Here is a 27,725-nt window from a genome sequence, read left to right on the forward strand (position 1 = left end):
TTGACGCAGCCAGGTGCTTGCTGCCGACAAAACAGGCTGAATGATGACACACAGCCCACCATACCAAGAACACGGCGGCTTGGCGGTCTTGCTTTTTTTCTTTTTTTTAATGAACGTTACGAAACATGCCCCTACAAAAACGTCCTTCCAAAGCAGAACAGGCAGTCTTTGAACATTTAAAAAACGGGTCCATGGCATGGAGAGAAAGAGAGAACAAGAAAGAGCAGGACAGGTCAGGTCATGGGGTGGGGTGGGGTGGGGAGCATCTTGCACCTCTAGGCAAAGGAGTGTGTGTAGAAGACATTCACGTTGGCTGCGTAGTCCAGGGGGAGGGCTTGGCCAATGTGCTTGGCCCCCAGGCTAGCTGCTCCCAGCGCGGAGGACTGCTTCAGCTTCAGGAGGCTGAACTTGGAGAAGGCACTGCCAGGCTGCTCTCTGTGCACCTGGTCGAGGACGCGGATGAAGCCTGGGAGAGGAAAAGAGGCAGGGAACGGTCATTCGGAGGACACCAATCCCTAAAGGTAAAGGGACCCCTGACCGTTAGGTCCAGTCGCGGATGACTCTGGGGTTGCGGTGCTCATCTCGCTTTATTGGCCGAGGGAACCGACGTACAGCTTCCAGGTCATGTGGCCAGCTTCTGGCAAACCAGAGCAGCGCACGGAAACGCCGTTTACCTTCCCGCCAGAGCGGTACCTATTTATCTACTTGCACTGCATGCTTTCGAACTGCTAGGTTGGCAGGAGCAGGGACCGAGCAACGGGAGCTCATCCCGTCGCAAGGATTTGAACTGCTGACCTTCTGATCAGCAAGCCCAAGGCTCTGTGGTTTAGACCACAGCGCCACCAGCCCTACCAGGTGCTAATTCGGTACCCAGATGGGCACTTCGTGCAGGCAAACAGGAGGCAGCACAGGAGCTGTGATTCCCATATTGCAGGGGGTTGGACTAGATGACCCTCAAGTCCCTTCCAACTCTGCAATTCCACAACACTCTTTGCAGCAAAACATCCCCGGCCTTGCCAAAGAGGTGCGCAACTCTCGACTGCCTTCATCCCTGACAGCCGCTCACCTCCTTTCATCATTTCCCAGCTGTTCCACACCGATCCGACGCACACGATGGGCAGCCCCTGGTCTCCTAGGAAGAGGCTCTGGCAGGGAAGAGAAAGGACACAAAAGAGCCTCAGAGGATTCATTTCTGACATTTATTTCCTATCCCCTGTTCAGGGATGCAGGAGAGGATATTTTGTCTGATTATATCCTTTTTCAACTTGTGTTAACAAGTTCCACAATTTAGCAGAGTAACATTCCCCCTTCTAAACTCACAGCGGATGCATTTGCTCAGGCTCGCTAAAGCCTCTATAATAGCTGTTCTGGTATTTTCCCCTTATTCCCTCATAAAAGGTAAGACACAACACAGTCTTCTATGAAAGTATAAAAAGAGTTTACTCACATTCTGTTCACAATCGGATCCCAGAAGGCAGACTTATCTTCGAAAAGTAACATATACCTGGAAAGTATCTCATAAGGAGACAGTCCCTTTGTCCTCTCTTGACTGGAGGCCAAGAGGGCATCTTTGGCTAAGCAGATGTTGCTTCTTTGATGCATGTAGTCAAAGAGAGAGATGGCTGCCTTGTCCTGTGCTTTTGTCATTACCTGCACAGGTGAGGCCACGCCCACCTCTAGTCACATGCAGAGGAAGTCTGTCCCAGCCCAGAAGGAAACAGGAAGTTTACCTGCTGGCTGGACAAACATTCCTCTCCATGTGTAAACATGTTCACTCTAGGAATGTTGTACTTGACTGCTCATGTGTTTCACATCCCACACACGCCCCTTTCCTGCACGCAGGGCCTTTCCCAGGAAGGCTCCCATCCTGGGACTGCCCAAACCTTCCGCATAGTGGCTGCGCAGCATGCCAGCAGAGTAAGGTGCCTCTGGGAATGTGTGGCAGGCGCCACCTGGAAACCCAGAGAGAAGCACCCCTGACTCTGCATAGCAGGGGGTTGGACTGGATGACCTTCAGGGGTCCCTTCCAATTCTACAATTCCCTCTACGGTTTCAGGTTTCCAGGCGAGATAAGACAAAGGCATCTGTACAAATAACCACACTGGCACCTTTAGGTGTGCATGCCAGTTAACCTGAGATTCCTGCAACCCTGCAATTGTATGATTCTATCCCCTTGGTCAGGACAGAACTGGAATATTGAAATAAGCCACAAGGCATGAAACCTGCTTGGACCCCACCCAGAGAAGCGTGGCACCCCAACCCAACAGGCAGTGGTCATCTTTGCCAACCTAGCTGGGGCAGCATTACCTCCAAAGGTATTTTTTGGGGGGTGGGGGGAGAATGTCGCCCCACTGTTACCATATTAGAAGTAGCTCAGAGTGGCTGGGGCAACCCAGTCATGTGGATGGAGTACTGTTACTACTAATAATAATTAAATAATAATAATTATGGAATTTTTCATATTATAACTGCTTTTCAGAGCACACCAGGGCTGCAGGATTGCAGTCCATCCAGTGGCTTCTAACTGCACGGACCAAAGCCTTCTCTGGACCAGCCGGCCAGCCTCTTAGTGACAGTGTCCTGGGGAGATCCAGCCCCCGACTCCTCTGCTCTGACCTCTGCCCACCGCCCCTTCCTTTCACAGCTTACCTGATCAACTTTTGGCAGCACAGCTACGATGTGCCGGGCCAACACTTCTCCAGCCTGGTTGAAAACGTAGCAGCAAAGGGGGTCCCCAGCCTTGGCTCCTGCATGGAGAAAGATTTTGCCCTTGTTTAATCGTTTCACAAAACTTGGAAGCCGCTGGAGTTTAGAAACGTGGCTTACAAAGCGACTAAAAAAATAACCTTCAGTATGGAAGATATGGAAGATTAAGGAAAGCAGCCCTGGTGCACTGCAGGGTTGGTCTAGATCAGGGGTAGGCAACCTAAGGCCTGGGGGCCGGATCCGGCCCAATCGCCTTCTCAATCCAGCCTATGGACGGTCTGGGAATCAGCTTGTTTTTACCTGAGTAGAATGTGTCCTTTCATTTAAAATGCATCTCTGGGTTATTTGTGGAGCCTGCCTGGTGTTTTTACATGAGTAGAATGTGTGCTTTTATTTAAAATGTATCTCTGGGTTATTTGTGGGGCATAGGAATTTGTTCATTTCCCCCCCCAAAAAAATATAGTCTGGCCCCCCACAAGGTCTGAGCGACAGTGGACTGTCCCCCTGTTGAAAAAGTTTGCTGACCCCTGGTCTAGATCAGGGGTCAGCAAACTTCCGCCGGCGGGCCGGGTTGCTCGTGTGCAAGAGCGCGTGTACCGTGCGCATGCGCACACAGCCACCGCTCATTCCCTGCTGGCTTTCAGAGCCATGGCGGGAGAGGAAGAGGCGTCTGCAGCTTCCTATTGGCTGCGTCCCGGAAGTCAGTCGGTTTAGCTCTGCGCGGGGACTGACTGAGTGGGCAGCAAGGGCCAAGGGCCAGTTTAACGATCCCTGCGGGTCATAGTTTACCGACCCCTGGTCTAGATGACCGCTGGGTCCTTCCCGACTCAGGGCAGGCCTGACGTCACCCTGGCGGCTTCCTAGGGCAGCTGTGAACCCTCCTGGTGGGCCCAAGCGGGGAATTCGGAGGGTCGCCGCTAAAAAGTTCCCGCGATGCCTTTGGGGCAGCAGGAAATTTAACGGGCAGCTCCCAGCCTGGCTCCCAGCCAGCTCCCTTTGGCCAAAGGGCAACCAGGGTCAGCATCCGAAAACGATGCCGCGGAAGTCACAGCACCAAACGCAGCAGCAGCAGCGGCTTTGCTTGCATTAATTGTTTTCCGGAGGATTTTTCAGACCAAGAGGAACTGCCCTTGTCCGCAGACATGGGGAGAGTTGATATTTTCTGAATCGAGCGGCGGTTTGGGAATTTGGGAAAGGGCTGATCAATGTAACTGGCTGGTTTCAAGCACGGAAATGATTTGGGAGGGAAGGAAACTTATGGCGACGGTTAATCGTCGTCATTATGAACCCTTCGCCAGCAGGTCCCAGGGAGGGTTTGCAGCAATTTGAAATCGAGAATTAAAGGCAGCTGAGCCAAATCGCAGTCGCAGGAATAGCGTTGGTCCTGAAACCGGCTTGCCCTCTTTGAAAGCATGAACCATTTGGGTCAAATGAGTGTTATTTCAGGCATCTTCAAGATCCTACAGGAAGATCTGCAAGAAGCCCCAGGCAGACTGAAAGCTGAGAAATGAGTCTCCGGCATCCGGGATGCCATTTCCTTTTCAAACCAATGAGAATTTTTTCCTTCACATAAATTCTTCAGAGGTGCAAAAACAATGAGGCCCGGCTTTCCCCAACCTGCTGTCCTCTGGCCAATTTGGACTACAGCTCCCATCATCCACCTGACATTTCTTCTCACAGCGCATAGTTAGACTGTGGAACTCCCTGCCACAGGAGGCACTGGTGGCGACCAACCTAGAAGGCTTTGAAAGAGGATGAGGCAAATGCACCGAGGAAAGGGCCAGGGATGCCTGCGAGCCAAGATGGCTCTGCCACAGTTGGAGGCAGCGATGTCCCTGAATGCTAGTTGCTGGAAAGAGCAGGCGGGGAGACTGGCTCTGGGGCCAGGATCCTGCTCACCACAGGTTTGGCCACAGGGAGAACAAGACACCAGACCAGAGGAGCCCTGGGTCTAATCTCACAAGGGTCTTCTTATGTTCTGCCAGCACAACAGACCACAGGACCATGGCTCTCCCTGTTGCCTGCGGAACCAATAACTGGAGCCTTTGAATGTAACTGCTGTGGTGATCACCTTATGATACAATAATCTTTACTGTCATTGTTCCATACAGAACAACGAAATTGAAAAATCTACATCAGACATTCAAAAACCAACAAGCCTGCTATCCCAGCCTGGTTAACCCCCTAAAAACTCTGATACCCCATAATTGAATACAATATACTCCCTTAGAGACTACCTTAAAGGTAAAGGGACCCCTGACCATTAGGTCCAGTCGTGGCCGACTCTGGGGTTGCGGCGCTCATCTCGCTTTCTTGGCTGAGGGAGCCGGCGTACAGCTTCTGGGTCATGTGGCCAGTATGACTAAGCCGCTTCTGGCGAACCAGAGCAGCGCACGGAAACGCCATTTACCTTCCCGCCACAGTGGTACCTATTTATCTACTTGCACTTTGACGTGCTTTTGAACTGCTAGGTTGGCAGGAGGAGGGACCGAGCAACGGGAGCTCACCCCGTTGTGGGGATTCGAACTGCCAACCTTCTGATCGGCAAGTCCTAGGCTAACTAACCAGTGAATTAAACATCTGGAAGTGGTGTGGGCTGTTTCCTGTCCCCTGCCCAGTGACCCACAGATAGCAACCTAACACACAATTCATGGCTTTCTGTTCTTGGCAAGATACAATTTCCAGGACCCAGGCCTTGTCTAAATAACAATACCATGAAATAACAATACAGTGCTACTGGGCATGTGCAGAGTTCCTTTGTCCTGTAACTGAGTAATAGGGCTAGGTTGTTGGTTATATATGTTGTGATCTTTTCTGTGAACCACCCTGAGATAGGGCGGTATATAAACTCAATTAACAACAACAACAACAACAACAACAACAACAACAACAACAACTCTGAACTCCACCGAGGTCTCTGGGCAGAGAGGGCTACATTTTGTTTTTGTTTTTTGTTTAAATTGCTGTTATTTTTTACCTATGTCATTTTAAACTGTGATATTAATGCTGTATTCTTAGTTTTAGATTTTGATTTATGTGAAAATTGTTTCACATTTGGTTGTGTATCTTTTTAAAATGTGGTTTATTCATTGTTTATGACCTTTGTAATTATGCAAATCTTGTTGTGCTGTAAGCCACCTTGAGCATTGTTTTTTTAACTGGGGAAAGGCGGCATACAAATAAAAAATGATGATGATGATGGGAAGTTCAGAAGCAAGGACGCCTCCTCCTGGCGCCCCTCCCCAGATACCTTCAGCCAGCTTCTGGCAAAACCCTGCAAACTTGGACTTCTCAAAGGTTCTGTAGAGGTGAGTCAGGAGCCCCATCCTGTCCGTCACCTGCGGGAACAGGAGAAAACAAGTTCAGTTGCATGCAAGTCTTCTATGATTTCTGCCCTGATCTCTGACTCGGAAGGATCCCCCAAAAGGATCCTCATATAAGCTATGCACCAATACTGATCTGAATCTTAACCGCTTAAAGCATCTTTGGCTAAGATTGCAACCAAGGTGGATTTGAATCACTACAGTGGTGCCCCGCAAGACGAATGCCTCGCAAGACGGAAAACCCGCTAGACGAAAGAGTTTTCCGTTTTGGAGGTGCTTCGCAAAACGAATTTCCTATGGGCTTGCTTCGCAAGACGACAATGTCTTGCGAGTTCCTGCGGGGGTTTTTTCCTCCCCCCCCTTTTTCTAAGCCGCTTATCAGCTGATCCAATCAGCAGATAAGCCGCTAAAAGCCGCTAATAGCGCTAATAGCGCTAATTCGCTAAGCCGCTAATAGGGTTGCTTCGCAAGACAAAAAAACCGCTAGACGAAGAGAATCACAGAACGGATTCTTTTCGTCTTGCGAGGCACCACTGTATTTAAATCACCAGTCAGTAAGACTTGATTCAAATCATTTTTTTTACAGAAAGACTCATTCTTGCTGGTATAATCTTAATATTTACAACCAAATGAAGGTTTCATTTTTTGAATAATAAATTTTCAGAGTAGTTTTTACAGTTTTATCAAAAAGTACCGATTTGGTTATACCATCATCCCTCGGGTTGAATACGCTTCGAGTTGAGCACGTTCGAGTTGCACTCTGTGGCAACCCGGAAGTAACAGAGCGTGTTACTTCCGGGTTTCGCCGCTTGTGCATACGCAGACGCTCAAAATGATGTCACGCACATGCGCAGACATGCCGTCGCTAGATACGTTTACCTCTAGATGCGAACGGGGCTCCGGAACGGATCCCATTCGTATCTAGAGGTACCACTGTACTATTAGAAATACATAGACAGATAATTATGAAATTATTGTGAGGTTTAATAAGTTAACTGTTGATATTTGAAATTATTGTGAGGTTTAATAAGTTAACTGTTGATATTTGAAATTATTGTGAGGTTTAATAAGTTAACTGTTGATATTTGGACAACTTTTCTGCTGTACTTTATTGGAAGGAGAAAAATAATCATTTTATTAAGAACAATTTAAACTATTTATTTAACTAAAACATCAGCAGTATAGCATATGTATCCATGTTTGGTAACTGATGCGGTTAGTCTGAGTTTTACCACATATGAAAAAACTTAAAACAAATCCTTATTTCCTGATGAATAGCCTTTGGACTATAATGTAACTTAAATAGAAAACTATCCTTAGAAAGATTTTTCCCCCAAAAGCATTTTATTTTAAAAATCCAATTTAAAATTTTAAAAATCCGATTTTTAAAAATAAGAAAACCATTGATTTTTATCCACGCTGACTGCAACCCTGGTGAATGTTAGAGAAGCACCAGCAAATAAGAGGTGACATCTAGTACAAATCCGAAAGGAAAAGATTATGAAAAGAACTGTGGTGCTTTTAAGATCGATTCACGCAGCTCTGCCCTTGGCAGAGGGAGCCAGAGAAGGTGTTTGCCTTCCTTTGCCTGAGCAAGCTGGCATCCTCCTCACCCCTTCCTCCTGGTCCCCCCCTCCCTGCACAGCCCAGACATCGTGATATATCGCCCTATCGCAGCGGTTGGCTGGAGATGCATCACAGTGTTGAAAAACAGATATCGCCCAGCCCTGATGTCATGTGCAAAACAGGGGCAGCTGTGGCCCCTCCCCTTCCGAGGCCAAAAGCAGCGAACTTCAGGAAATGGGAAACGCAGAAGGAAGCACAATGCAGAGGCTCCTTTCATGCCAGGTGAAACAAGCCATAAAAGCTGTCAGATGACATGAGAACCCTAATGAGCCAGGTGGACTTTGGCAGGTGCTTAAAAGGCAGCAAAGAGGCTAATCATTAAACGGCCGGACCCACCCCCACCCCGGAGCAAGCGAGGAAGATGGAGGACATACGCAGGGCATGTACTCTCTGCACTTACGAAGAAAAATAAATCTGAATTTTGAACAGTTAAAGAGGCCATTGCATTTTTGCCCAGTCGCAAATTTAAGGTCTTATATATATAATAAATGTTCATAAATGTACCAAGCAAACACGTACATAAATATATAAACCACATGTCTGAAGCAGCACAGGAAAACAGCCCTGAAACCATTTTGACTCCCAAACTGACCAAATGATTTCTCTGCAAGGTCAAGGAAAATGGAAAAGCTTCCCCATTGTCTTTTCCTACACAAATCCTGTCTTAAGGGTATGTCTGTGTATGAATAGGGTGAGCCTGTTACCTGGCTCAGGAACTAAGTATTTATCATTACAAAAGACTGGCCAGGCTCCCCAGGGTATCCAATCAAGTAAGCATTAACCGGTAACCTGCCAGGCAGGAGGTAAACAACGCACTCAGATTTCTGTTGTAGACCACCTTTTCTGTGATGTAGGCATGATGTGTCTGGGGGGTAGTCTTGAGCTACACCCATTCTGTGATGTATGTATGATGTTTCTGAGGGTGGTCTTGGACTCCAGGGAGAGAATTTAAAATGTCTATATATGGGCAGGCACACCTAGGTTCGGGGTCCTCCTCCTGTGAGGGGAGCACCCTGTTGCAACAGCTTTAATAAAGATCAGGCTTACGAGCTGCTTTGCTTCTCAATATTCTCTGGTTGGCCTCTGTTATTTTCTCTGAACGATGGAGAACCTACAAAGGACTCTGTAAGGGCTCTTGTGTCCCCCATAAGGGAATAAGGGCAGATTTTTGTTTATTACACCATGATTTATTCTGCTACTGAAATTCTGCTTCTTAAGCACAGAAGTCCTCTGGCACTGGAGATGATTTCCCCCAAAAAATATTCCCCCACTTTGCATCCAAGCCTACCTTTGCAGCCTGGGAAAAGCATCAGTTAAGGAGGAGATAGAGCAGATAGTTGCACCTGTGAACCTACGTTTGACTATTCCAGAACAAGTTCCTCTCTGGTTCCAGCAGCCACAAAGAACATTTAAGGCAGCCTTTGCCAAGTCAGTGCCCTCCAGCTGTTATGCGCTATCAGCTCCAGCAGGGCACAACCATGTCGGCTGGGAATTGTAGCACAAAACAGCGGCAGGGTGCCAGGCGGGCGGATGGGGATAAAAGGGGAGGCAGAGCCAGGAAGGGGGCACCATTGGAGAAGGAAGGTCTCCTGTTTATGACTTACCAAGAAATATAGAAAAGGTCTCAGAGCACAAACAAGTCTCTTGAAGATCTGAGCTATGGTGGCTCTGCTCTGCCTCCGCAGATGGAGACAGTAAATGCTCCAGAATCCCAGTTTCTGGAAAATGCAGTCCGATTCTGGTTTCAGTGGGCTGTGTCTGTATTTTGTCCCTTGCGGACAACCCGAGATCTCTCTCCCATGATCCCAGAGCCAGTGACCAGCCTCTCGCGCCCCCAACTCTCGCCATGAGTCAAAAAAAGCACAATTTGGGGTGGGGTGGGGGTGGACCACCAGACAGGCAGCTTACCTGGAAGTAGTCAAACATGGCTTGCTTGATGTAGCTGATGTCGTGCGGAGGTGTTTTGAGGTTGTCCAGGCTGTCAAAGACCATCTTCACCGCCTGGTGAGCGATCCAATAAGCTACAGACACCAAAAGAGGATATTACGCCTGGCACTAGGGATGTGGGAAGATTCAGGACTGAGAACAGAAAGGGCTATGGAACTCCCTGCCACCACCACATTCCAGAAAAACTCGCAAAGATGTATAAAAATAGATCACCAATTTGCTGGAGGTGTAAAGATGGTACAGGGTCATATATGCACATGTGGTGGGACTGCACAGCCATTAAAGAATTTTGGAATAACATCTGTAATGAATTTTAAAAACTATTTAACTTTTCATTAAAGAACAAACCTGAAACCTTCCTCCTGGGAATAATGTCACCAGAAATCAAAAAAGAAATTAGACCACTTTTTATGTATACAACAGTAGCAGCCAGGATCTTAATTGCAAGAAACTGGAAAAGTGACAAAACACCTACGATAAATTGAGTGGCAGGTCCATATGAAAGAATACCTACAGATGGCCATGATGAAAGGGAAAATTAGAGATTATCCAAAACAGAAAGTACAGAAAGAATGGAAAAGTATTTGGAAAAGAATTACAATAACAAATATCTCCTGGCAGAAATGAATGATCCTTGTAAAACAACAAATAGAATATTTTTTGATATCTGACGAAAACAAGGAAAGAAATACAGCAACTTGGAACTGTGTGTGAAAAAATTGTACAATGAGTCTAATCGGAAGCTAAATGTGTTTGCTTTGTTTTCTTTTTCCTTTTTTCCCTTTCCTTCCTCCCTCCTCCCCTTCTTCCTTTTCTCTTTTCTTTTTTGTGCCTCCTTTTTTGGTCTTTCTCTTTTTGATATGTTAAGAAAGAGATAAAGAGATAAAAGTGTAATATGAAAACTTCAGTAAGTTAAAAGTGATGTTGTGTAATTTTTCTATCATTATTTATCTATTGTTAAAATTGGTTAATTGTAATGAATTGATGTAGCAACTACTGTGGTTTTTTCCCCTTTGTTATTGTTGAATTCTAAATAAAGAATTATTCTTTTTTTAAAAAAAGGAACTCCCTGCCACCAACCGGGGTGGCTTTCAATGAGGACTGGAGAAATTCATGGAGGAGAGGGCTATTGGCGGTTCTGCCTCCAAAGTCACAGGCAGCAATGCTTCTGAACCTCAGTTGCTGGAAACCACAGCTTTCAGGCTCAAATTCTGCTTGTGGGTTCCCCACAACGGGCATCTGGTTGGTCCCTGTTGGGTCCCAGGGCTGATCCAGCAGGATTTTTCTAGGTGCTTATAAAGGAAGCTCTGAGGCCTGCGGAAAATTGCCAGAAGCCTCCCAAGCGTGACCATTGACCTCTGGTGCCAAGCCATGCTCTGAAGATCTCGCCACACCTTTCGATGCCCAACGATACCATCCAGGTGGCAAGGCCTTCCAAGCGTCTGGGCTCCCTTTTGGCCACGTGGACTGGATAATGGGGTCCAATCCAGAGGTTCTGGGGAAGATCTGCGCCACTCCTGAGATGCCCCTCTGTAAAGCCAAGTGGTTTGCTTCATCCCCAGAGAACCTGAGCCCGGCATCTCCTGAGCAAAGCACCCCACCAACCAGGCGTCCTGTCCTCACCTGACCCCTCGTCGCCTATCATGTGGCCCCATCCCCCGCAGCTGACCTGAGAGCCGTCCGGATTGATGAGTTTGCAGGTGGAGCCTGTCCCAGAGATGAGGACCACACCGCCTGGAGAGGAAGAGGAGCACGTGAGCAGCTTGTACACTCCAAGTACAGCCATGCACAAACTTCTTTCCGCCATGGGCGGCCTCTGTCCTAGAAAATTGAAATTCTATAAACTGTATACCAAGTGAAGGTAGCCAATTTGTCTCGAACCCTCGGTGAGTTAGGAGCCTCCTCTGAAGAGAGGCTTCGATGAATTGAGTGGACAAGACCAAGAGGGGGTCCAATGGTCAAGAAGGCCTGACCTGCACTTGATGTAGAGCGGTGCTTCTCAACCTTGGGTCCCCAGATGTTGTTGGGCTACAACTCCCATCATCCCTGAGCTCTGGCCTTGCTAGCTAGGGGTGATGGGAGTTGTAGGCCAAAATCATCTGGGGACCCACAGGTTGAGAAAGGCTGCTGTAGAGGGAAGAGAGGGGCAATACTACCGGCCCAGAAATGGAAGGAAGAGTCAACCCCAAGCAGAGAAGAATGGCAAATCAAGAGGGCGGACTGCCAAAATGGCGAGATGAACTGGGAAGCTCAGAAATCAAGAAGACAAGAACTTTATAAAAGAATGGGGAAAGTTTATAGTTTATATACGAGACCACTGCAAGCAGGTCAAAACACTGGCAGGGTTTTCATCGCACTTGTAAAGTAACGGACACTATGGATAATTCAGAAATAAAAATATTTGGACAAATATGGATATGCAGTTGTAAATATTTTCATTAGGACGCATGGAAGGGATGGGGGAAGTCAGGAGATTCAGAGTAATCTCACTATTTAGATTTTGAATTGCTGTTTGTTGTATAATAAACATATACAGTATTTGTCGCTCCATAAGACATACTTTTTTCTTCCTAAAAAGTAAGGGGAAATGTCTGTGCGGCTTATGGAGCGACTGTGTGGTCCCTGGAGCAGAATTGCCCAGGGGAGAAAAGCAGATCATGCTTTTTATTTGAAAGAGAGAAGTGGGTGTTGAAACAAAGCCGCTGAATGGGAAGCGGCTCAGGATTTTTACATGGGGTCACCCCAAATTCACCATCAGATCACATAGCATGTCCATGGCTACAGCCTGCACCAAAGAAATCACGCACCCACTCTTGCGTGGGGCCGCAATGGCGCAAAAACGTGGTTACAAAGCACGGATCCACATGGATCCTCAGGACTTTTGCACTGGGCTACCCCAAACTCACCGTCAAATCACATGTCTGTGGCCACAGCATGAACCACAAAAATCATATATCCACTGTTTTGTTCAGAATATTTTTTTCTTGCTTTTCTCCTCTAAAAACTAGGTGCGTCTTATGGAGCGACAAATACAGTACAGTGGCACCTCGCAAGACGAATGCCTCGCAAGACAAAAAACTCGCTAGACGAAAGGGTTTTTTGTTTTTTGAGGTGCTTCGCAAGACGATTTTCCCTATGGGCTTGCTTCGCAAGACGGAAACGTCTTGCAAGTTTGTTTCCTTTTTCTTAACACCGTTAATACAGTTGCGACTTGACTTTGAGGAGCAACTCATAGCACGCGGTGTGGTAGCCTTTTTTGAGGTTTTTAAAGACTTTGGTGATTTTTGAAGCTTTTCCAAAACTTTCCCGACACCATGCTTCGCAAGACGAAAAAAATCGCAAGACGACAAAACTCGCGGAACGAATGAATTTTGTCTTGCGAGGCACCACTGTATATAAAGAGAGAGAGGCAGGTGGGGCTCATCTACCTGGGAAGGTAGCTCATCTAGAAGGAAAATCCTGGTCCTAAACCTCCGTTACCTTGCGAGACATCAACCAGAGAAAAAAAGGCGAAGGAGTAAACCCTACACAAATGCAGAGCGGAGTCCCTAAGGCTGGCGTCTTGTGTGCCTCCTTCCGGCAACTCCTGCTGCCAAGCATCTTGCTCTGCTTTCCTTTGACCCCCGTCAATGAGGCCAAGAGGGGGGTCTTGTCATCTGGGCAGCCCAGAATCTCCAGATACACGGCCCAGGCTTGCACCCCAGGGAGCTGACTTTGGTGTTGCTCACACTGCGCTTTGACTTCACCCTTGTCTCTGAAGACAGATGGAGGCGAACAACAACAGGGCAGTTTCGTCCTCTTTCTCCAGACCTGTGGCTCTGGAGGTGCCTCCCTCGTGGTGCCAAGGGGCAGAGATGCTCAGTTCCCCTTCATCCCATCCAGCCCAACTGCTTCGTACCCTGCCGGAAGATTGTGCACGTGTACAGGGCACCTTCCCACTCAATGCACATTAGCATGGAAGGACAGCACACCCTCTGCTCACCCAGGACCAGACATTTTGGACGGCAATCCCTATCAGCCCCAGCCAAATGCTGGGTTGCAAGTGGGGCAGGGAGGGAGGCTGCCAAGCTCAGCCCCCCTTGGCGCACCTCGTCAGGTTCTGGACCTAATAATAATAATAATAATAATAATAATAATAATAATAATAATTTATTTATACCCCACCATCCCCGGCCAGAGCCAGGCTCAGGGCGACTAACACCAGTAAAATTACAGTAAGATGGGTGCTGGCCGGATCCAGCCGAGGTTGGGTGGTGACCTGTCCTGGATGCTTTAGCCGAGATTCCTGCATTGCAGGGGGTTGGGCTGGATGACCCTCGGGGTCCCTTCCAGCTTAACAATTCCGTGAACCTATCTTTGCGCGAAGACACAAAACCCGTCCCTCTTACCGTGGTCGGTGGCTGTGGCCATGGCTCCCATGGCATCCGTGGTGATGTAGTAGTTTTGGCTCAGGCAGGGGAAGCGCGTCTTCATCTCCTCTATGAGCTTGTTGATGGCTTCCTTCTGCTCCCCTCCGCTGAGAGAGAGGCCCTGCGCCAAAACACCCACACCGTCACCAGCCCAACCCTGGCTCAGCCCCAGCCGCCAATATCTGGGCCGGACAGCAAGGCAGGGCTAGAATGGAACCACACAAGGCCAGGGGAGAGTTCAGCCCAGGGTGGGGGGACTGCTTGCGAGGAGGAAGACTGTTTTCGGAAAGCCCACCGGAACACAAGACATGCCTCAGTTTTCCGAGGAGTTGTGCTGCACCTGAAGCAAATTCTGCAACTGGTTCTACCTGGGACTCCTCTAGAATTACAGCTCTGGGGAGCAAGGCAAGGTGTACCCCATCGTTTATTGGGGGGTGAGCTGCCAAGCTCCCCAATTCTCTCTGGAAGAAGCTCGGCACTTCTTTGCAGCTAGACGCTACGGGAAAAGATAGACTGCAGTGGAGAAACTCTCTCTCATGGATACTGTCTGAACCAGTGATTCCTAAAGCAGGTGGTACTGCCCCCTGGGGGGGGGTTACTGGGGGGGGGGCGCTAAGAGGCAACATGGAAAAACTGGCATTACTGCATCAAATATAACCCATAATCTATTATACTAAATACCACATTTTTCGCTCTATAGGACGCACGTTTTCCCCTCCAAAAATGAAGGGGAAATGTGTGTGCGTCCTATGGAGCGAATGCAGGCTCCTTGGCTTCAGCAAACATTCTTCCTAAACATTAGGAAGAACTTCCTGACAGTAAGAGCTGTTCGACAGTGGAATTTGCTGCCAAGGAGTGTGGTGGAGTCTCCTACTTTGGAGGTCTTTAAGCAGAGGCTTGACAACCATATGCCAGGAGTGCTCTGATGGTGTTTCCTGCTTGGCAGGGGGTTGGACTCGATGGCCCTTGTGGTCTATTCCAACTCTATGATTCTATGACAGCAACGCGAAGCCCCCAAAGTGCAGAGGGAGCGCACCCTCCGCGCTCCAGAGGCTACGCATTGCTTTCACTGAAGCCTGGAGAGCGAGAGGGATCGGTGCGCACCGACCCCTCTCGCTCTCCAGGCTTCAGGGATAGCCGCCTGAAGCCTTTGGAGCGCAGCGGGAACTCGCACTGTGTTCCGAAGGCTTTGGGTTCCTTTTGCTGAAGCCGAGAGAGCAAGACTCTCCCGGCTTCAGCAGAGAGGGAGAGCTGCGCAGCGCCCCTTCAGCCAAGCGGGAGGAGAAATGGAAGGGGCTCCGTTTCTCCTGCCGCTTCGCTGAAGGGGCGCTGAGCAGAGAGGGGGAGAATATTTTTTTTCTTGTTCTCCCCCTCTAAAACAAGGTGCGTCCTATAGAGCAAAAAATATGATAGTTTTAACCGGGTTTCAAAAAAATGTGCAATTAGTCGCCGCTGTTTTGAACTGTGTTCCTAATCTTCCTTAGCGGGTTGTGCAAAACGCTCTTCTGAATCAGGCTTTTTAGAGGGTGGGGTTTATGAAACCAAGGGGTCGGGAGCCCAGGAAAGATTGGGAACTGCTCATCCCATCGAGGAACCCCCAAGGACACACCCGAGGGGTGGCTACTGTGGCTTGGAAGCAATTGCTGCTTCCCAGCAGAAGCAGCTTGGATCGTGCTTGCTGGCCCCTGGCCTGATCCAGCAGATTCTTATGTTCTAATGGCCAATGGGGACCCGCTCGGCAAAGGAGAGGATACTCACCAGGGAGCGCAGTGGAACCTGTGGATCAGCCCCTGCCTTGCCCTTGGCCTCGCTGACCATGCTGTTGATCCTCTCCAGGCAACTGTCTGCTCCAACCAGCTGCTCGCCAAGGGGAGAAAGCAAGGAGACCCCAATCAGCGCCGCACCCCAAACTTAAAGGCACAGACAGGCACCGCTTGCTCCCCTATCCTAGCTTTCTGGAAAGGAAGGAGAAAGGCCTCCCATCCTCAGTGGGCCCTTCCGGGATATGGGCATCTTCCTGTCGGGAGCGAGGCAGCAGTCTCCACTCCCATCGTTCTGCCCGGACACTGAGGTCCAGCTCCGAGGGCCTTCTGGCGGTTCCCTCCCTGCAAGAAGCCAAGTTACAGGGAACCAGGCAGAGGGCCTTCTCGGTGGTGGCGCCCACCCTGTGGAACTCCCTCCCACCAGATGTCAAAGAGAACAATAACTACCAGACTTTTAGAAGACATCTGAAGGCAGCCCTGTTTAGGGAAGCTTTTAACGTTTGATGCATTATGGTATTTTAACATTTTGTTGGAAGCCGCCCAGAGTGGCTGGGGAAGCCCAGCCAGATGGGCGGGGTAGAAATAAATTATTATTATTATTATTATTATTATTATTATTATTATTATTATTATTATTACAGCATTCCACTTGGAGCTAACTGTCCCTTAGCAGATACGGGACCTGCACAGACTTGGCAGGCCAAATGAGCGCAGCCACTCATCTCTGCACATAAAGCTGCTCAGGGTGAACAACGATGTGTGATGCAGGGCTTCAAAAGGAGAGCGAGGCCCCAGCAGTGTGGTGTAGTGGTTAGAGTGGTGGGCGAGGACCTGGGTGGAGGACAGGGTTCGAATCCTCGCTCGGCCATGAAGCTCAGTGGGCCCGATGTCGGGAGCCAGTCAATGATTTCTCTCGGCCCAGCCAACCTCACAGGGCTGTTGTGGGGATTAAATAAAATGGGCAGGAGAACTGCGTTTGCCACCACCTGGGAGCCAAAGGTGGGGGTCTAAATGCCATGAACAAATCAATCAATAACAGTAAAACACTTGAGCTGGGTTGCTCAAGGATGTGAATATCCTGTCTTGCAGGATATGAACAGAGATTTATTGTGATCCCTACATTACTCTAGGAAGTTGTCTCTGTTGCTGCCTGAGATACGGGGGGGGGGGGGGATGAGGGGGGGAAGACATTGAATGATTTCAGTTTAAAAAAAGACCAACCCTAACTGCTTCCCTTTCTAAGAAGGACTTAGTCCCTTGTGACTAAGATATGGTTACCAGAATTTTTTCAATGAATCTGGGGACACTTTTTTTTTTTTTTTAGATGAGTAGCAACAAGGAGTCAGTAGTGGGGATGGTGAGGCAAAAGACCCTGGACTCAAGCCATAGCTGTCAATGCTTCCCCTTTTTTAAGGGAAATTCCCTTATTCTGAACAGGATCCTCGCAAGAAAAGGGAAATGTTGACAGCTATGGCCCAAGCACGCATGCATATTGTATAAAGGTGCAAAGCTCTTCTTTCGTGCCTTGTGAAACATAAATGCGCAGAGTTTTTAAAAATCTGGGTAACAGCGCGCTGTCCGCCTGTGACTCCCAATCTAAAGCCTCCTTTCCCCTTTGTTTTGACAGTTTGGGGGAAGCTCAGGAGTCGCAGGTGGGCGGCCGTTGCCCAGGAGGGGCACAAGACGCGAGGTTTCTCTGCCAGGCAAGGTGCAAAGCCCTTCTTTCGTGCCTTGTGAAACATAAATGCACAGAGTTTAATAATAATAATAATAATAATAATAATAATAATAATAATTTTTTATTAAATCCTGCCCTCCCCAACTGAAACCGGGCTCAGAGTGGCTAATAACAATAAAAGTAACACAGCATTCTAAAATCAATTCATTCTAAAATGAATTAAATATCAAATTAATGGCAACCATTGGGCTAGAGTTCTGTGAGGTTTACAGAAGGAGGGGGTCCGACTGTGCCTTGGCCAAAGGCCTGGTGGAACAGCTCTGTCTTGCAGGCCCTGCGGAAAGATGTCAAGTCCCGCAGGGCCTAGTCTCTTGTGACAGAGCATTCCACCAGATCGGGGCCACAGCCGAAAAAGCCCTGGCTCTGGTTGAGGCCAGCCTAACCTCCCTGTGGCCCGAGACCTCCAAGATGTTTTTGTTTGAAGACCATAAGATCTTCCGTGGGACGTACCAGGAGAGACGGTCCCGTAGGTACGAGGGTCCTAGGCCGTATAGGGCTTTAAAAAACTGGGCAACGGCCGACCACCTGCAACTCCCAAACCTCCCCCAATAAGTCAAAACAAAGGGGGAAGTCGGCAGGAGATCTGTAGCGCCAGACGTTCCCGGCTCCCCTTTGGAAGTGGCAGCAGCACATCACATGGGGACTTCTGGCGAGGAAAAATGGCGGGTGCCATGGCAGCGAGCAGCTCCTGAAGCCAGCCAGAGCCAACTGCGCTACCAAGCTGGCTCCAGGCTGCTGAGGCTGCCGCTGCCACGTTTCCTTGGATTTGCAAATCTGGGGACTGTCCCCGGGCACCGGGGACGTCTGGTAACCCTAGACTAAGAGGCATTTCCGAACATTCATATAGCTCAGTTGGGAGAACATAAGACTCTTAATCTGAGGGTTTTGGGTTCGACACCCACACTGGGCAAAAGATTCCTGCGTTGCAGAGGGTTGGACTGGATGACCCTTGGGATCCCTTCCGAGTCTACTATCCTCTGATTTTATGACCTCTGAAGCCACGGTGGGGCTACTTACCCAGTGGTTGGTGCAAGGCCCCTCGCCCTCTGCCAGGATCTTGCCATCTTCAGAGACCAGGACCACCTGGGAGTGGGTCCCTCCCCTGTGGTGAGGGGAGAAACAAAAGCCAAAATAGCCGAGTCAGAAGCCGCACGACAGGGGTTCATGAAATCATGCCTATCGTGGAGAAAGTGGAGAGAGACGAGTTCTCCTCCCTCTCTCCTCGCAATAAAACCCACGGTCATCCGAGCAAGCCGGACGGTGGAAGATTCGGGACAGAGGAAAGAGAGGACTTTTTGAAACCTTGCCTTCCAGCAAGAGCAATGTGGAGAACATTACGATACACAAGAACAAAGAAAAGCACATAAAAAAGAATTTTTACTCCCAAATCCTAAGTTCATTACATTGACAACAGACTTCCTCGAATCCCCTCTAACTGAATTTCATTATATCACCTGTTTAGCAGTTCTCCAAATTCATATTTCTAATAATATTAACTTCTTTCATTTACCAACTTCTCCTTTATTAATATTCTAATCCTTAATATTTATAAACAACATATTCTTATTCTAGGCTATTTATTACTTCCAATAAATTTCTCTTTATCTTATGTTACAATATCTAGCCAAATATTCTTTAAAATTCTTCCAGTCCTCTTGTGTCTCCTCTTCTTTCTGATCGCGGATTCTTCCAGTCAGGTCGGCCAGCTCCAAAAAGTCCATCATCTTCATCTGCCATTCTTCTACTGTTAGTATCTCTTGCGATTTCCAATTTTTGGCTAATAAAAGTCTTGCCGCTGTAGTGGCATACAAAAACAGTCTAATTGGGCAATTCCAGTCCTATTATTCCAAGTAGAAAGGCTTCTGGTTTTTCAATACAGTGGTGCCCCGCAAGACGAATGCCTCGCAAGACAAAAAACTCGCTAGACGAAAGGTTTTTTCATTCGCGATTTGCCTCGCAAGACGAATTCCCCTATGGGCTTGCTTCGCAAGACGAAAACGTCTTGCGACTTTGTTAAACCGTTTAAACCGTGCTTCGCAAGAAGAAAAATTCGCTAGACAGCAAAAATTGCGGAACGAATTAATTTCGTCTTGCGGGGCACCACTGTAAATGTATTTTTCAACATTTTTTTCAACTCATTATATATCTTTTCCCACAAGTCTTTCACCTTGGGACACGTCCACCACATATGATAGGAAGTACCTTCTTTTTCTTTGCATTTCCAACATTATGTATCTGAGTTTCTAACACTGGCACAAGAGGATGCTGGGGAAAGATGCTCACGCCTTGAGCGTCGAGAATCCCGAAGCAATCTTTGGGCTCCATTTAAAAGACATCATCATCAACATCATCTTCATTTTATAATTTATACTCCTCTGGCTAGGTTCCTCCAGCCACTCTGGGCGGCTTACAGAACATATAAAACCTAATAAAGCATCAAACTTTTTTATTTTATTTTAAAGAATCAGATTTTCGTCAAGACTTCAACAAAACCTTGGCAGATGAAGATGATGGATTTTTTGGAGCTAGCCGACCTGACGGAAGAGTCCGCGACCAGAAGGAGGAGGAGTACCAGGAGGAATGGGCGAAATTTAAAGACTATTTAGTTAAATATGTTAACTTAACTTAATTGGAAAAGCTTGCAAATATCAGGTAGGCTTAGGATTTAAATATGTAATGTGATTAATTAATATGTTTAATGCCAAATTTGAATGAAATAAATATGTTATGTGATTAAGTTAATTTCATAAGAACATTGGTTTTGGAAAACTGTTAAAATGATATACACTGAAATTCAACAAGGGGGATACGGGGAAGTCACTTAATAATGTTACTAAGATTGGTTTAAATAGGCTGAGATTTATGTTTGTTCGTGTATTTGTTTGTTTAAAATTTATTGGAAAAGTAATAAAAAAAATTGGGAAAAAGGAGACTTCGACACAATCTGCTTCATGCAGAGTTGGCGCGACAGCTGAGCAACACAACCCTCTGCGAAGTCTCCACATGCAGCCATAAACACACCAGAGCAATGTTAAGTGGGGAGCTAAATGATGTTCTCTGAAGAGTACAAGCAGGTGGCTGTGCCCGTCTTTTGCAAACAGATGCAGCCCAGAATTGCACAACTGGGCATGACCATTGAGCAACCCAAAGGCACCCTGAGCTGGGCTGCTCCTTTTTGCATCGCTGGGTTTGCAAGAAGCTGCCTCAGGAGAAGTCTGACAATTGTCCCATGCATTGCAGCACTCTCTACGCCATGTGTAGGCAAACTAAGGCCCGGGGGCCAGATCCAGCCCAATCTGGCCAATCTTCCAGCCCAATCTTCTCAATCTGGCCCACGGACGGTTTGGGAATCAGCATGTGTTTACATGAGTAGAATGTGTCCTTTTATTTAAAATGTATCTCTGGGTTATTTGTGGGACACAGGAATTCGTTCATATTTTTTCTAAATATGGTCCAGCCCTCCACAAGGTCTGAGGGACAGTGGACCGGCCCCCTGCTGAAAAAGTTTGCTGACCTCTGCTCTACGCCAACTGTCTGCAGGATTTCAGAGAGGGAAGTCTTTCTCGGCTCTGCCTGCTGTCAAGGACTGAACCCGAGACCTTTTCTGTGCCAAGGAAATGCTCCAGCACTGAATTATGGTCTCGTAAATGATCGTTTTTCATAAGGCTAGAAGCTATTTTTGTTCCCCATGCAAACATCCCAAAAGGGGTTTGGGTGCCCATTTGTGTCACCCAAGTGCATCGAAGCGCAGCCAAGCCACACATCTGCCTGTGACAGAGGAATCTCATAGATTTGACAACTTTGCAGCGTATTTAGCGCTGAACAGTTGCAGAGATCCAGGCATCGCTCACATCTACCCCGTCTCCTTGAACACAACTGTAGCTGTGCTGGAAACCCCAAAATAGCAGAGACACATGCAACTGACAAGCCCTTCTTGCAGCCCAGCACCAAAGCCAACAACCTGTGTGTTTAAGATCTAGAAGCAAGGAAAGCTCCTTGAAAAAGGAAAGTGGGGTTGTTTTATCATATGTGGTGGGATTGTAAAAAGGTAAAAGCCTATTGGGAAATGATATATAATGAACTGAAGAAAATATTGAAAATAACTTTTGTAAAAAAAAACCAGAAGCTTTCTTACTAGGTATTTTTGGCCAAGACATACCAAAAGAAAAGAGGACTTTATTTATGTATGCTACCACAGCAGAAAGAATGTTGATCGCACAAAACTGGGAGACTGGAGAAATACCAATTAAAGAACAATGGCAAGAGAAGTTGATGAACTATGCAGAACTGGCAAAAAATCACAGACTGACTAAGAGAAAAAGACAACAGAGACTTTGAAAAAGAATGGGAACCGTTTATATTATACTTGCAGAAACAAAGAAAGTCAATAGACTTGATGGCAGGATTTAAATAAACATTCACACTGTTAGTATTAGAAAATGTTTCAAAGATAGAGAAATATTATGGTGTATTTACTTTTATCTTTTTAGGTTTGATATTATGTTATTGATAACTTTTTTCTGTTAGGAGGTAGCAAAGTGGGTGGAAGGAGAAACAAGCCAGAAGTGGAAGTTGGGGGGAGGGAGGAAGGAAGGAGTACATAATAAATGTTCAGAATCTGAGGCAGGTGCTTTATATTAAAAAGGCTGTTAGAACTCTGTCCTGCCGAAAGATCCATGCACAGCTCCACCCGGGTCTTTCGAAACCCAAGATTTCTCCGCCAAGTCTCATCCCTCGTGATAGCACAGAAATCAATAATAATAAGAAAAAACCCACGAACTCTCTGCAATTTAACTTCCTGCATCCCTCAGCACACCTGGCAGGCAATCATCACCCTCGCCTCTAACCACCTGCCATTTCAAGCCACGTGAGACATTGGGGTAAAAGCAGCGCCCCGAAATGGAGGGCAAGAGTCCGTTCCCGTTGGAGACGTGGCCTGTTGAGATATTGGTTCTGCGGATCACGCGGGAGATTTATGAGACAAGAATACACATGTCCGATTGAAACCCTCCAGCTGACAAGCTGTGCAGGGAGGAAACCTGAGTTGTGCAGCCCTCCAGCAACACCCACGGCCTCAAGAAAGCAGCCGAGATAGACCTTTCAGACAACCTCAGCACTAATTGGAGGAAGCGAAACTCTAACTGGGCAGGCGGCCAGTGTCCCCACGCCTCTCCAGAACACCCAGGTTCCTCCTCCAGTTATAGCCCTGCCCCAAGACGCATTTGCACTGTTGCCATCATGGGATTTCCCGGTTCCTAAGACATCAGGTTCCCCTTTTTCTCCACCTTTTGCTTCCACTGTTCTCAACCCAGACTTAGAAAGCAATAGAGAACCCCTCAAAGTAAGAAGAATAAGAACCACATTTTTTAAAAAATAATATGTCATGGAACAGGAATAAAGGGATGATAGGCTCTGTTTGGACCAGGGGCAGCCACCCAGTAACAACAACCACAACTTTTGAAGGATACAATAAAAACTTTGGAAGTATACAGTTTTGGGTCGTCTTCCCCTTCACTTTCCCTTCTCTTTTTCTTTCTTTTATGTATGTCTCACCATGTTTAAGGTAAAGGTAAAGGCAGTGTTTCCCAACCACTGTTCCGCGGCACACTAGTGTTCCGCGAGATGTTGCCTGGTGTGCCGCGGGAAAAATTAAAAAATTCGAAAGATTTTTTTTTTAAGTCAAATTTTCGATTGGGGCGCCGTCACTAGATGACCCCTGGGGTTCCCTCCCTCCCTCCCGCTCTGCGCCTCCCTCCTCCTCCTCCTCTTCCTCCTCCTCCTCCGGGGAGGCCCTTCCTGGCTCTCGGCCAAGGCTTGGTGGCTGCCACTCACTCACTCGCTCGCCCACCCGTCCCTCCATCCCTGCACCCGGCCTCTCCCCCTCCGTCCCCGGCGCGGGGGCTGCCGGGATCCGTAGTCCCCTCGCCCTTGGGCTCCGCGCCCGCGCGGGGTGCGCAAACTACGTTTCCCAGCGTGGCCTGGCGGGCCGGGCGTTTTGTTTGAAGCGCTCTTCTCCCGGCCATGGAATGAGCGCGGCGGCGGCGGCCAGCCGGGCAGGGGCTCTTCCGCACAGACCCCGCGCAGCCTGCCTGCGCTCCCGTGGAGATCGGGCGGCAGGATGGAGCCCGGGGATCCCCGCGGAGGCGGAGCGGCGGAGGCGGAGGCTGCCCCCCAGGTAGGGCTGCGCCGGGGTTTTTTTATTTTTGCAATGCTGCATCCGCGCCGGAGGGGACGCATCGGACCGCGGGGAGACCCCTTGGCGGGCGTGCAAGGCAATGCATGCGTGCAGGCGTTGCATGGAGTGCAGTGCAATGCAATGGCAACGCGGCGCCCTGCATGCATGCATGCAACTTCCACCGGCGCTCCGGACTTGGCAGGTGAGTGGGGTCCCCAGTGGGCGGCAGAGAGAGCCGGGAGGGCGAAGGGGAGCCGGGGGGGAGCAGCGCTGCTCCCCGAGCCGAGCCCGGGGGGAAACTTTGGCGTCGTTGCGCCGGGTGTTGGAAGCGGAGGCTGGCGGGGGCCCCTCACCTGCAAAACCTGGTCGCCTCTCATATATTTCGTGCATTGCATTCATCGCCCGCTTTCTCCTCCAAGGAGCTCCCGGGGGCGCGCATGGTTCTCCCCGTGTTATCCTCGCAACAACAGCCCTGCGAGGTGGGTCAGGCAAGTGGCCCAAGGGAGCACCCAGGGATTGTCCTGGCCAGGTGGGGTGATTTGAACCCTGCTCTCTGCCCGGTCTTCGTCCTCATTTAGCCCCCACATGTGCATGACTGTGCATGACTGAGGTTTTCCGCCCTTGTCTTGGCTATGGTGTGAGTCTGTGCTGTTAATTAATGGGGTTCTGCCTTCGGAGAAGATGAGCCAGCCCTCAAGGAGGTGATTATGTAATTTGCTAGCAATTCATGTCCCTCCCGGCGTGACGCTGTGTGCTGACGTCACAGGGCTGTAATGGTGGTGTGCCTCGAGATTTTTTTCATGAAACAAGTGTGCCTTTGCCCAAAAAAGGTTGGGAAACACTGGGTAAAGGGACCCCTGACCATTAGGTCCAGTCGTGGCCGACTCTGGGGTTGCGGCGCTCATCTCGCTTTATTGGCTGAGGGAGCCAGCGTACAGCTTCCGGGCCATGTGACCAGCATGACTAAGCCGCTTCTGGCGAACCAGAGTAGCGCACGGAAACGCTGTTTACCTTCCCACCGGAGCGGTACCTATTTATCTACTTGCACTTTGACGTGCTTTCGAACTGCTAGGTGGGCAGGAGCAGGGACCGAGCAACGGGAGCTCACCCCGTCGCGGGGATTCAAACTGCCGACCTTCTTATTGGCAAGTCCTAGGCTCTGTGGTTTAACCCACAGTGCCACCCGCTTCCCTCTCACCATGTTTAGTGCACATATAATTATGTACTTTCTAACTTGCCTGGAGATGATAGATAGATTGATAGATAGATAGATAGATGATAGATATTAATGACAACGACAACAAAAGCTGCTTGACAGTGGAACAGATTCCATTATTTATAGAATTATTTATTTGTTTATACCCCACCGATCTGGTTGCTCCAGCCCCTCTGGGCAGCTTCCAAGGCTGGTTGCTGGACTCCAGTACCCATCAGTCCCAGGAAAGGGTGGTCAGGGGTTGATGGGAATCTGTTGCCGCAGGTCCCCCGTCCCCCCCGCTTTGGACCCCTCCCCTGGTGCCCTGCACACTCTCCTTTCAGCAACAGGCAAAGGCCTTTTCATTTGCCTCCCGGATATCTCTGTTTGGATCCCGCTTGCCTGCATATGGCAGGTTTTGCTTTTTAAAATGATTTTGCCGTAGCGTTTCAAACGGTGTCTGCTCTGGGAGAGCAGAGGCGAGAGAAATGGAAAATTCATTAATCTGAGCACCTGTCGCTCTGTGCAAATACAAATCTGTGGTGCGCTTGGAAGAATAGCATGTGTAGTTCTGGGAAAGGAGATGGTAGAGCTGGAAAAAGGGCCACCAAAATATAAAGAATCAGAGAGTTGGAAGGATAATCTATCCAGCCTTTCTCAGCCTTGGGTCCCCAGATGTTTTTGGCCTACAACTCCCATCATCCTGACCGCTGGTCCTGTGAGCTAGGGATCATGGGAGTTGTAGGCCAAAAACATCTGGGGACCCACAATTGAGAACCACTGACCCCTGCAAAGCAGGAATATGCAGCAGGATCAAACCCGCAAGGCTGGCGTTTTATCAGCACCAGGCTCTAACCGACGGAGCTCTCCAGGGTAGCAACTCTCCTACCAGGAAAGGTCACAGAGTTTGGGACTTTTTCGTTGATTAAAAAGGCGAGGAAGAGGCAGCAGGGCAGAAGCTTATAAAAGTATAACATGGTATTGAGAAAGAAGATAGAGGAAAGTTTTCCTCCCTCTCCCAGAAGACTAAGACTTGTGAACATCCCATGAAGCGAAAGGCTGGAAGATTCAGGATGGAGAAAACAAAGTCCTCCTTTGTGCAGAGTTGAACTGTGGAACTCCCTGCCACAGTGATGGCCACCAATTTAGATGACTTTCAGAGCAGGAAATTTGTGGAATAGAGAGCTATCGGCCACAATAGCTATAAATATAAATTATAAATGAAAATTATTATTATTATTACTGTGTTCAGCCTCTAATAATCGGTTGATGGGAACTGTAAGTGGGTACCCCCATCGTGGGCCTGTCCTGGGCGACCCTTTGGCCTGATCCAGCTGCAGAGCTCTTCCTGTGTTCCTAAGGGGGTTGGAGTGTGTGGCTTTAGAGGATTCAGCACTGGACCTTTCCCTTGAGTACATCCAAGACGCATTTCACAGGCTGCATTCTAATGCATTTGTGGGGATCGGACGGCAGCCTGTCCTGGAGGCTTCAGCTGAGATCCCTGCCTTGCAGCGGGTTGGACTAGAGGACCTCCGGGGTTCCCTTCCAGCTCTACAACCCTAGGGTTCCCCGCATGCGGCGCCTGGCTGCGTTTTTGCCTTCAAGCCTCGCTGTTGGAAAGCCCTGCAAGCCGGGATTGCGAGGGCAGCTGCAGAAAGGATACGTGCAAGCGAGGAAGTCAGTGAACGAACGCAAGAGGCAGGGGCAGCGCTGAGAGCTAATAATAATAATAATAATAATAATAATATCACCTTGCCAATAAAGGTCCGTATAGTTAAAGCTATGTTTTTTCCAGTACAGTGGTACCTCGGGTTACATACGCTTCAGGTTACAGACTCTGCTAACCCAGAAATAGTACCTCGGGTTAAGAACTTTGCTTCAGGATGAGAACAGAAATTGTGCTCCAGCATTAGGGCAGCAGCAGGAGGCCCCATTAGCTAAAGTAGTGCTTCAGGTTAAGAACAGTTTCAGGTTAAGAACAAACCTCCGGAACGAATTAAGTACTTAACCTGAGGTACCACTGTAGTGATGTATGGAAGTGAGAGCTGGACCATAAAGAAGGCTGATCGCCAAAGAATAGATGCTTTTGAATTCTGGTGCTGGAGGAGACTCTTGAGAGTCCCATGGACTGCAAGAAGATCAGACCTCTCCATTCTGAAGGAAATCAGCCCTGAGTGCTCACTGGAAGGACAGATCCTGAAGCTGAGGCTCCAAGACTTTGGCCACCTCATGAGAAGAGAAGACTCCCTGGAAAAGACCCTGATCTTGGGAAAGATGGAGGGCACAAGGAGAAGGGGACGACAGAGGACGAGATGGTGGGACAGTGTTCTCGAAGAGACCAGCATGAGTTTGACCAAACTGCGGGAGGCAGTGGAAGACAGGAGTGCCTGGCGTGCTCTAGTCCAGGGGGTCACCAAGAGGCGGACCCAACTAAACAGCAACAACAACAACAACAATAATAGCAAGACCCCGCCCATAATAATAAAAATAGCAAGACCCCGCCCATCTGGCTGGTTTGCCTTTGAGGATCCAGCCCAGGTGAGGGCGAGGCTGGGGAGAAACAGGGACCCCGCTCCCATATCATGTGCGCCCAGGTAGGAGGCAGACGCGCCCCATCTCCTCCCCTCTGCCCGGCTGCAGGGTCCCTGGCCGGCTCCGGCCTCACTCACCCCTCCACGCCGCCGAAGATCGCAGCCATGGAGCCTCCGGGAGGGACCTGCCCGCCGACCCGCCCCGGACACCGAGGAGCCCCGGGGAGAGGAAGAGAAAGGAGGGCGAGAGCGCGCCAGGCGCAGCCGGAGAAAGAAGGAAGGAAGGAAGGAAAGCGCCGCCTCTCGCTCCGC

General features: G+C 48.8%; 1 protein-coding gene across 1 annotated transcript; it reads right to left on the reverse strand.

Moving 5' to 3' along the window:
* Positions 1-79: 79 nt before the first annotated feature.
* On the reverse strand, positions 80-27,725 carry NAGK (N-acetylglucosamine kinase). Its single transcript, XM_083458964.1, has 10 exons — positions 27,552-27,725; positions 18,530-18,614; positions 15,770-15,868; positions 13,991-14,132; positions 11,226-11,336; positions 9,564-9,676; positions 5,957-6,044; positions 2,650-2,747; positions 1,067-1,145; positions 80-466 (listed from the first exon to the last, which is right to left on the reverse strand). The coding sequence occupies exons 1-10, from the start codon at positions 27,578-27,580 to the stop codon at positions 276-278; spliced, it is 1,035 nt and encodes a 344-aa protein (XP_083315090.1). The 5' UTR covers positions 27,581-27,725; the 3' UTR covers positions 80-275.

Source organism: Podarcis liolepis (genome assembly GCF_965112155.1).
Source record: "Podarcis liolepis genome assembly, chromosome: 9".
Taxonomy (NCBI): domain Eukaryota; kingdom Metazoa; phylum Chordata; class Lepidosauria; order Squamata; family Lacertidae; genus Podarcis; species Podarcis liolepis.